Source organism: Oncorhynchus keta, unplaced genomic scaffold, assembly GCF_023373465.1.
Source record: "Oncorhynchus keta strain PuntledgeMale-10-30-2019 unplaced genomic scaffold, Oket_V2 Un_contig_13759_pilon_pilon, whole genome shotgun sequence".
Taxonomy (NCBI): Eukaryota; Metazoa; Chordata; class Actinopteri; order Salmoniformes; family Salmonidae; genus Oncorhynchus; species Oncorhynchus keta.
Genome location: NW_026278342.1, coordinates 20,706 through 32,500, shown reverse-complemented (window position 1 = coordinate 32,500; position 11,795 = coordinate 20,706). Strand labels below are relative to the sequence as shown.

Below are 11,795 nucleotides of genomic sequence, written 5' to 3'. Positions count from 1 at the left end.
ATGGTTTGGTTGGGTCTAATTGTGTTGAAGAGAGCCTGGGGCTCTGTTTGTGAACACAGGACCAGCTTGCTTAGGGGACTCTTCTCCAGGTTCATCTCTCTGTAGGTGATGGCTTTGTTATGGAGGGTTTGGGAATCACTTCCTTTTAGGTGGTTATAGAATTTAATGTCTCTTTTCTGGACTTTGATAATTTTAACGGATTATGTGCCCAATTCTGCTCTGCATGCATTATTTGGTGTTTGTACCATTTAGTTAATTATTGGTTGATGAGCAGACCCCACAACCAAGCTCAAAGGGCTCTATAACTGATTCAGGTATTTTTAGCCAGATCCTAATTGGTATGTTGAATTTTATGTTCCTTTTGATGGCATAGAAGGCCCTTCTTGCCTTGTCTCTCAGATCGTTCACAGCTTTGTGGAAGTTACCTGTGGCGCTGATGTTTATGCCGAGGTATGTATAGATTTTTTGTGTGCTCCAGGGCAACGGTGTCTAGATGGAATTTGTATTTGTGGTCCTGGTGACTGGACCTTTTTTTGGAACACCATTTTGTATTACTGAGATTTACTGTCAGTGCCCAGGTCTGTGCAGAAGATCTAAGTGCTGCTGTAGGCCCTCCTTGGTTGGGGGCTTCTCTCTCTCTCTCAATTATATTTAAAAGGATTTATTGACATGGGAAACATATGTATACATCTACAAAGCAAGTGAAATAGATAATAAACTAAAGTAAAATGTGAAATAGATAATAAACTAAAGTAAAATGCACAGTAAACATCTAGTTGTTATCTAGTTTGCCTCGTTGTGTAGTTGCCTAGTTGTGTAGTTGTGTAGTTGTCTGTTTGTTGTTTAGTTGATGTTATTTGTCTAGTTGTGTAGTTGGTGTCTATTTGTGTAGATGTTGTGTTGTTGTCTAATTGTGATCTAGTTGTTGTCTGGTAGTTGTCTAGTTGCTGGGGTGCTGTCTAGTATTTGTGTGGTTGTTGTGTAGTTATTGTGTAGTTGTTGTTGTGTAGTTGCTGTCTAGTTGTTGTGTAGATGTCCATTATGTGTGTAGTTGTTGTCCAGTTGTTGTCTAGTATTTGTGTAGTTGTCTAGTTGTTGTGTGGTTGTTGTGTGGTTGTTGTGTAGTTGTTGTGTAGTTGTCCAGTATGTGTGTAGTTGTCTAGTTGTTGTGTGGTTGTTGTGTGGTTGGTGTGTAGTTGTTGTGTGGTTGGTGTGTAGTTGTTGTGTGGTTGGTGTGTAGTTGCTGTCTAGTTGTTGTGTAGATGTCCATTATGTGTGTAGTTGTTGTCCAGTTGTTGTCTAGTATTTGTGTAGTTGTCTAGTTGTTGTGTGGTTGTTGTGTGGTTGTTGTGTAGTTGTTGTGTAGTTGTCCAGTATGTGTGTAGTTGTCTAGTTGTTGTGTGGTTGTTGTGTGGTTGGTGTGTAGTTGTTGTGTGGTTGGTGTGTAGTTGTTGTGTGGTTGTTGTGTGGTTGGTGTGTAGTTGTTGTGTGGTTGGTGTGTAGTTGTTGTGTAGTTGTTGTGTGGTTGTTATGAGGTTGTGTAGTTGTTGTTGTCTAGCTGTTGTGTAGTTATTGTTGTCTAGCTGTTGTGTAGTTATTGTTGTCTAGCTGTTGTGTAGATGTCCAGTGTGTGTGTAGTTGTTGTGTAGTTGTCCAGTATGTGTGTAGTTGTTGTGTAGTTGTCCAGTATGTGTGTAGTTGTTGTGTAGTTGTCCAGTATGTGTGTAGTTGTTGTGTAGTTGTTGTGTAGTTGTTGTTGTGTTGATCGTGAGTTGTATCTGAGCAGGAGTCCGGGTTGAAGGTCAATCACCCAGCATCCTTTGCTGTGAGCCTTAACGGAGCGAAGGGACAGATTGACGCTAAAGTACACAGCCCATCCGGAGCCCTGGAGGGCTGCTGTGTTACTGAGCTAGACCAAGGTAACTACTACCACACAATACTACAATATACTACACAATACATTACTATACTGTGTTACTGAGCTAGACCAAGGTAACTACTATCACACAATACTACAATATACTACACAATACTTTACTATACTGTGTTACTGAGCTAGACCAAGGTAACTACTACCACACAATACTACAATATACTACACAATACATTACTATACTGTGTTACTGAGCTAGACCAAGGTAACTACTACCACACAATACTACAATATATTACACAATACTATACTATACTATACTATACTATACTATACTATACTACACTGTTACTGAACTAGACCAGGGTAACTACTTCCACACAATACTACAATATACTACACAATACTATACGTTACTATACCACACTGTGTTACTGAGCTAGTCAAGATAACTACACTACACAATACTACAATATACTACACAGTACTACTTTGATCCAGATAGGAACAGCAAGTACACACTACACTCTAATAAACTACTACACAGTCGGTCTGTTAGAGAGATAGACCACAGTCGCCATGGACACCAGACTGAGTTTAAACATACTTTGACAACAGATGTATACTTGATTTTCCCTCCCATCCATCCCACTCTCCTCTCCTCCAGATAAATATGCTGTGATGTTCATTCCCAGAGAGAACGGTCTGTATCTGATCGATGTAAAGTTCAACGGCAGCCACATCCCTGACAGCCCTTTCCAAATCAGAGTTGGGGAGACGGGACAGGCTGGAGACCCAGGCAGGGTGACCGCATACGGAGCTGGGTTAGAGGGAGGAACCAGTGGTAACTAACACCTTACTGTTGTAGAAATCCTAAATAAAGCAGCTATTAGCTAAATCAGTGATAGTGTGAAAAGATATTCAGACCCCTTGACTTTTTCCACATTTTGTTAAGTTACAGCCTTATTCTAAAAATGTACTATATAAATCAACAATCTACACACAATATCCCATATTGACAAATCAAAAACTGGTTTATAGACATTTCTGGGGTTTTTAAACAAAAAACAGAAATACCTTATTTACATACTTATTCAGGCCCTTTGCTATGAGATTCATTGAGCTCAGGTGCATTCTGTTTCCATTGATCATCCTTGAGATGTTTCTTCAACTTGATTGGAGTCCACCTGTGGTAAATTCAATTGATTGGACATGATTTGGAAAGGCACACACCTGATAAGGTCCCACAGCTGACAGGTGCATGTCAAGGTTGAAGGAATTGTCCGTAGAGCTCCGAGACAGGATTGTGTCGAGGCACAGATCTGGGGAAGGGTACCAAAACATTTCTGCAGCATTGAAGGTCCCCAAGAACACAGTGGCCTCATCATTATTTTTTTTTAAATATAGTTGTAAATTTGATTAATCTTTCTTTTTTTTACCCCCTTTCTCCCCAATTCCGTGGTATCCAATTGGTAGTTACAGTCTTGTCCAATCAGTGCAACTCCCGTACGGACTCGGGAGAGGCGAGAGCCATGCGTCCTCCAAAACACAACCCAGCCAAGCCGCCCTGCCGCTTAACCCAGAAGCCAGCTGTACCAATGTGTCGGAGAAAACACCATACACCTGGAGACTGTGTCAGCGTGCATTGCGCCCGGTCCGCCACAGGAGCCGCTAGTGCACAATGTTACAAGAACATCCGTGCCGGCCGAACCCTCACCTAACCTGGACGACACTGGGTCTCCCGGTCACTGCCGGCTGCAACAGAGCCTGGACTTGAACCAGGATCTCTAGTGGCACAGCTAGCACTATGATGAACCACTCGGGAGGCCTTCATTTTTAAATGGAAGAAATTTGGAACTACCCAGAGCTGGCGGCCCAGTCAAACTGAGCAATCGGGGGAGAAGGGCCTTGATTAGGGAGGTGACCAAGAATCTGGTGGTCACTCTGACAGAGATTTGGAGTACCTATGTGGAGATGGGAGAACCTTCCAGAAGGACAACCATCTCTGCAGCACTCCACCAATCAGGCCTTTATGGTAGAGTGGCCAGACGGAAACCACTCCTCAGTAAAAGGCACATGACAGCCCACTTGGAGTTTGCTAAAAGGCACCTAAAGACTCACAGATCATGAGAAACAAGATTATCTGGTCTGATGAAACCAAGATTGAACTCTTTGGCCTGAATGCCAAGTGTCACGTCTGGAGAAAACCTGGCACCATCGCTACGGTGAAGCATGGTGGTGGCAGCATCATGTTGTGGGTATGTTTTTCAGCTGCAGGGACTGGGAGACTAGTCAGGATCAAGGCAAAGATGAGTGTAGCAACGTACAGAGATCCTTGATGAAAACCTGTTCAAGAAAAACTGACTGAAAGTTTCTCTGAATAACCGTGTCTGCAACATGACCAAAATAGACTGTAAAACATATCTCTGTCCTTCTCTCTGTAGGTACAGCCTGTGAGTTCGTGGTCAACACCAGTACAGCAGGACCCGGGGCCCTGGCGGTGACCATCGACGGCCCCTCCAAGGGGAAGGTGGACTGTGTTGAGTGTCCGGAGGGTTACAAGGTGACCTACACCCCCATGGCTCCAGGAAATTACTTAATCTCCATCAGATACGGAGGACCTTACCACATCGTAGGATCCCCCTTCAAGGCCAAGATCACTGGTGAGGGACCTGGACAGTGGACAGATACGCACATATACCGACCCCTCTATCTAACCCTTCTCTCTCTTTCTCTCTCTAACCCCCATCTCTCTCTCTAACCTCTCTCTCTCCCACTCTCTCCCTGTTTGTCTCTCTTCCAGGCTCCGAGCGGGTCAGTAGCCATAGCAACCATGAGACGTCCAGCGTCATGGTCGATGCCATGACTCGCCATGTCAGCTACTCCCACCAGGGAGCTCTCAGCCAATCGGACGCCAGCTGTGTGACAGCCAAGGGGCTCGGCCTATCAAAGGGTTTCATCGACCAGAAGAACAACTTCAGCGTCGACTGCAGCAAAGCAGGTGTGTTTAGTCTCTGTTGTGTGTGTGAGTATTCTATCCTGTTTTAAAGACAGGTTAATAAATGGAGTGTTGCAAGGTTCAATCACAGGGAAGACCAGAGAAATCTGGTGGGATGTCAGCTGGCAACCGTAGAGCTTCGACAATTAATATCTCAGGACGTTGTGTCCAGCTAACTCTACCCACTGCCATTGTGCTACTATCTCTAACTCTATACACTGCCATTGTGTCCTACTATCTCTAACTCTATACACTGCCATTGTGTCCTACTATCTCTAACTCTACCGACTGCCATTGTGTCCTACTATCTCTAACTCTACCCACTGCCATTGTGTCCTACTATCTCTAACTCTACCCACTGCCATTGTGCTACTATCTCTAACTCTACCCACTGCCATTGTGTCCTACTATCTCTAACTCTACCCACTGCCATTGTGTCCTATCTCTAACTCTACCCACTGCCATTGTGTCCTATCTCTAACCCTACCCACTGCCATTGTGTCCTATCTCTAACCCTACCCACTGCCATTGTGTCCTACTATCTCTAACCCTACCCACTGCCATTGTGTCCTATATCTCTAACTCTACCCACTGCCATTGTGCTACTATCTCTAACCCTACCCACTGCCATTGTGTCCTACTATCTCTAACCCTACCCACTGCCATTGTGTCCTACTATCTCTATCTCTACCCACTGCCATTGTGTCATACTATCTCTAACTCTACCCACTGCCATTGTGTACTATCTCTAACTCTACCCACTGCCATTGTGTCCTACTATCTCTAACTCTACCCACTGCCATTGTGTCCTACTATCTCTAACTCTACCCACTGCCATTGTGTCCTACTATCTCTAACCCTACCCACTGCCATTGTGTCCTACTATCTCTAACCCTACCCACTGCCATTGTGTCCTACTATCTCTAACTCTACCCACTGCCATTGTGCTACTATCTCTAACTCTACCCACTGCCATTGTGTCCTACTATCTCTAACTCTACCCACTGCCATTGTGTCCTACTATCTCTAACCCTACCCACTGCCATTGTGTCCTACTATCTCTAACCCTACCCACTGCCATTGTGCCCTACTATCTCTAACCCTACCCACTGCCATTGTGTCCTATCTCTAACTCTACCCACTGCCATTGTGTCGTATCTCTAACTCTACCCACTGCCATTGTGTCCTATCTCTAACTCTACCCACTACCATTGTGTCCTACTATCTCTAACCCTACCCACTGCCATTGTGTCCTACTATCTCTAACCCTACCCACTGCCATTGTGTCCTACTATCTCTAACTCTACCCACTGCCATTGTGTCCTACTATCTCTAACCCTACCCACTGCCATTGTGTCCTACTATCTCTAACCCTACCCACTGCCATTGTGTCCTACTATCTCTAACTCTACCCACTGCCATTGTGTCCTACTATCTCTAACCCTACCCACTGCCATTGTGTCCTACTATCTCTAACCCTACCCACTGCCATTGTGCTACTATCTCTAACTCTACCCACTGCCATTGTGTCCTATCTCTAACCCTACCCACTGCCATGTGTCCTACTATCTCTAACTCTACCCACTGCCATTGTGCTACTATCTCTAACCCTACCCACTGCCATTGTGTCCTATCTCTAACCCTACCCACTGCCATTGTGTCCTATCTCTAACCCTACCCACTGCCATTGTGTCCTACTATCTCTAACCCTACCCACTGCCATTGTGTCCTATCTCTAACTCTACCCACTGCCATTGTGTCCTATCTCTAACTCTACCCACTGCCATTGTGTCCTATCTCTAACTCTACCCACTGCCATTGTGTCCTACTATCTCTAACTCTACCCACTGCCATTGTGCTACTATCTCTAACTCTACCCACTGCCATTGTGCTACTATCTCTAACTCTACCCACTGCCATTGTGTCCTACTATCTCTAACTCTACCCACTGCCATTGTGTCCTACTATCTCTACCCACTACCATTGTGTCCTACTATCTCTAACTCTACCCACTGCCATTGTGTCCTACTATCTCTAACCCTACCCACTGCCATTGTGTCCTACTATCTCTAACTCTACCCACTGCCATTGTGTCCTACTATCTCTAACTCTACCCACTGCCATTGTGTCCTACTATCTCTAACTCTACCCACTGCCATTGTGTCCTACTATCTCTAACCCTACCCACTGCCATTGTGTCCTACTATCTCTAACTCTACCCACTGCCATTGTGTCCTACTATCTCTAACTCTACCCACTGCCATTGTGTGCTACTATCTCTAACCCTACCCACTGCCATTGTGTCCTACTATCTCTAACTCTACCCACTGCCATTGTGCTACTATCTCTAACCCTACCCACTGCCATTGTGTCCTATCTCTAACCTACCCACTGCCATTGTGTCCTATCTCTAACCTACCCACTGCCATTGTGTCCTACTATCTCTAACCCTACCCACTGCCATTGTGTCCTACTATCTCTAACCCTACCCACTGCCATTGTGTCCTATCTCTAACCCTACCCACTGCCATTGTGTCCTACTATCTCTAACCCTACCCACTGCCATTGTGTCCTATCTCTAACTCTACCCACTACCATTGTGTCCTACTATCTCTAACCCTACCCACTGCCATTGTGTCCTACTATCTCTAACCCTACCCACTGCCATTGTGTCCTACTATCTCTAACCCTACCCACTGCCATTGTGTCCTACTATCTCTAACCCTACCCACTGCCATTGTGTCCTACTATCTCTAACCCTACCCACTGCCATTGTGTCCTACTATCTCTAACTCTACCCACTGCCATTGTGTCCTACTATCTCTAACCCTACCCACTGCCATTGTGTCCTACTATCTCTAACTCTACCCACTGCCATTGTGTCCTACTATCTCTAACTCTACCCACTGCCATTGTGTCCTACTATCTCTAACCCTACCCACTGCCATTGTGTCCTACTATCTCTAACTCTACCCACTGCCATTGTGTCCTACTATCTCTAACCCTACCCACTGCCATTGTGTCCTATCCTAACCCTACCATTGCCATTGTGTCCTACTATCTCTAACTCTACCCACTGCCATTGTGTCCTACTATCTCTAACTCTACCCACTGCCATTGTGCTACTATCTCTAACTCTACCCACTGCCATTGTGTCCTACTATCTCTAACTCTACCCACTGCCATTGTGTCCTACTATCTCTAACTCTACCCACTGCCATTGTGTCCTACTATCTCTAACTCTACCCACTGCCATTGTGTCCTACTATCTCTAACTCTACCCACTACCATTGTGTCCTACTATCTCTAACCCTACCCACTGCCATTGTGTCCTACTATCTCTAACTCTACCCACTGCCATTGTGTCCTACTATCTCTAACTCTACCCACTGCCATTGTGCTACTATCTCTAACTCTACCCACTGCCATTGTGTCCTACTATCTCTAACCCTACCCACTGCCATTGTGTCCTACTATCTCTAACTCTACCCACTGCCATTGTGTCCTACTATCTCTAACCCTACCCACTGCCATTGTGTCCTACTATCTCTAACCCTACCCACTGCCATTGTGTCCTACTATCTCTAACCCTACCCACTACCATTGTGTCCTACTATCTCTAACTCTACCCACTGCCATTGTGTCCTACTATCTCTAACTCTACCCACTGCCATTGTGTCATACTATCTCTAACCCTACCCACTGCCATTGTGCTACTATCTCTAACTCTACCCACTACCATTGTGTCCTACAATCTCTAACTCTACCACTGCCATTGTGCTACTATCTCTAACTCTACCCACTGCCATTGTGTCCTACTATCTCTAACTCTACCCACTGCCATTGTGTCCTACTATCTCTACCCACTACCATTGTGTCCTACTATCTCTACCCACTACCATTGTGTCCTACTATCTCTAACCCTACCCACTGCCATTGTGTCCTACTATCTCTAACCCTACCCACTGCCATTGTGTCCTACTATCTCTACCCACTGCCATTGTGTCCTACTATCTCTAACTCTACCCACTGCCATTGTGTCCTACTATCTCTACCCACTACCATTGTGTCCTACTATCACTAACCCTACCCACTGCCATTGTGTCCTACTATTCTAACCCTACCCACTGCCATTGTGTCCTACTATCTCTAACTCTACCCACTGCCATTGTGTCCTACTATCTCTAACCCTACCCACTGCCATTGTGTCCTACTATCTCTAACCCTACCCACTGCCATTGTGTCCTACTATCTCTAACCCTACCCACTGCCATTGTGTCCTACTATCTCTAACCCTACCCACTGCCATTGTGCTACTATCTCTAACTCTACCCACTGCCATTGTGTCCTACTATCTCTAACCCTACCCACTGCCATTGTGCTACTATCTCTAAAAAATTGTGCTACTATCTCTAACTCTACCCACTGCCATTGTGTCCTACTATCTCTAACTCTACCCACTGCCATTGTGTCCTACTATCTCTAACCCTACCCACTGCCATTGTGTCCTACTATCTCTAACTCTACCCACTGCCATTGTGTCCTACTATCTCTAACCCTACCCACTACCATTGTGTCCTACTATCTCTAACCCTACCCACTGCCATTGTGCTACTATCTCTAACTTTACCCACTGCCATTGTGCTACTATCTCTAACTCTACCCACTGCCATTGTGTCCTACTATCTCTAACCCTACCCACTGCCATTGTGTCCTACTATCTCTAACCCTTCCTACTGTCATTGTGTCTTTGAACAATGCAAATGGAGAAATCAACATTTTCTATTCTTTTCTATTTTTCTCTTGATGAGTGTTGACGGGACCAGGGTTAGGGTCAGTGTGTATTAACACTGTCCTCCCTCCAGGTCGTAACATGCTGTTGGTGGGTGTGGACGGGCCCAGGGTTCCCTGTGAGGAAGTTCTAGTGAAGCATCTTGGGAACCGTGTCTATAACGTCAGCTATCAGCTCAAGGAGAAGGGAGAGTACATCCTGGTAGTGAAGTGGGGAGAACAACACATCCCTGGGAGCCCGTACCATATTATTGTCTAGACCAATCAGATTCTACCACATCACTGTTTAGACCAATCAGATTCTACCACATCACTGTCTTCACCAGGGTTCCCCAAATGGCGGCCCGGTAATTTTATTTCAAAGTTTTCTGAACAGTATATAAATAAATGTTATTTAAATGTCTTATTGTTGGACATAAAAGACTAAACACAATTTAAAAAAATAAACACTCACAGGTCATTTTTGGCATGCGTGTTGTCGACTCCTGGTCTCGACCAATCAGATTGGTGAATTCAGAATCCTCAAAACTAGCACTTTGTCTAGACCAATCAGAGGGTCCCAAGTCACTGTCTAACCAATCAGCGATTACAACCTTCCAAACTCATACAACAACCCAAACCAACCAATAATGCATAAACACTGAATATCCCTCTCTTCATCTGTCGGTCCTCCCCATCATTCTTCTCTTCATCCCTCTATCCTCCGTCCCCATCATTCTTCTGTCCTCCCTCCTCATCATTCTTCTGTCCTCCCTCCCCATCATTCTTCTGTCCTCCCTCCCCATCATTCTTCTGTCCTCCCTCCCCATCATTCTTCTGTCCTCCCTCCCCATCATCCCTCTGTCCTCCCTCCCCATCATTCTACTCTTCATCCCTCTATCCTCCCTCCCCATCATTCTTCTGTCCTCCCTCCCCATCATTCTTCTGTCCTCCCTCCCCATCATCCCTCTATCCTCCCTCCCCATCATTCTACTCTTCATCCCTCTATCCTCCCTCCCCATCATTCTTCTGTCCTCCCTCCCCATCGTTCTTCTGTCCTCCCTCCCCATCGTTCTTCTGTCCTCCCTCCCCATCGTTCTGTCCTCCCTCCCCATCGTTCTTCTGTCCTCCCTCCCCATCGTTCTTCTGTCCTCCCTCCCCATCGTTCTTCTGTCCTCCCTCCCCATCGTTCTTCTGTCCTCCCTCCCCATCGTTCTTCTCTTCATCCCTCCCCATCGTTCTTCTCTTCATCCCATCGTTCTTCTCTTCATCCCTCTATCCTCCCTCCCCATCATCCCTCCCCATATCCTCCCTCCCCATCATTCCTCTCTTCATCCCTCTATCCTCCCTCCCCATCATCCCCCTATCCTCCATTCCCATCATCCCACTGTCCTCCCTCCCTCCCCATCATAATCATTATCAGTTATAGAGGAGAAACATGCACCTTTTTATTACTGTAACTAGCTTAGCAACATGTAGCTTCCTTTCCCCACACAGTGATTAGATGTGTGCAAGTGCTAGCCTAGCATAGTATAGTGTGTTGGTATAGGGGTTTGCTTAGCGTAGCATAGTATATTGGTATAGAGATTAGCCTAATGCTAGTCCAGTGTGTTTATAATGCTAATTTTAACACGTTTTTATTTTAGCTTCTGCAGGCTTGGTGTTAGCCTGTCTTAACCAATTACTAGTATTGAATAATAACTGTAATGTTAGTAGTATTGAATAATAACTGTAATGTTAGTAGTATTGAATAATAACTGTAATGTTAGTAGTATTGAATAATAACTGTAATGTTACTAGTATTGAATAATAACTGACACAGTAGTATCAGTCCTTTAGGTTTGTTAGTCAGTATTCCAGAACAAAAAATAACCTTGTCTGTTAAAGGGCTTTAGAGTGTTTTAATACACAATAAAGATGTGTAAGTATTTTTCTGTCAAGGTAACTGTGGATGGTTTTACTCTCTCCAAACACACACACACACCAGAGACATCACACACACACACACACACACACACTAGAGACAAAAAACACACACACACTAGAGACATCACACACACACACTAGTGACATCACACACACACACTAGTGACATCACACACACACACTAGTGACATCACACACACACACACACACACACTCACTAGAGACATC

At 45.1% G+C, this 11,795-nt stretch overlaps 1 protein-coding gene across 1 annotated transcript in view; it reads left to right on the top strand.

The window, feature by feature from the left end:
* Window positions 1–11,581, top strand: part of LOC127918210 (filamin-B-like) — a 16,084-nt gene extending 4,503 nt beyond the window's left edge. The window contains exons 4-9 of the mRNA XM_052501482.1: window positions 400–450; window positions 1,787–1,919; window positions 2,541–2,717; window positions 4,318–4,536; window positions 4,677–4,874; window positions 9,737–11,581. Coding sequence (XP_052357442.1) covers window positions 400–450; window positions 1,787–1,919; window positions 2,541–2,717; window positions 4,318–4,536; window positions 4,677–4,874; window positions 9,737–9,921 — 963 coding nt within the window. The 3' untranslated portion in view covers window positions 9,922–11,581. The remainder of the gene's footprint in view (window positions 1–399; window positions 451–1,786; window positions 1,920–2,540; window positions 2,718–4,317; window positions 4,537–4,676; window positions 4,875–9,736) is intronic.
* The last annotated feature ends 214 nt before the right edge of the window (window positions 11,582–11,795 follow it).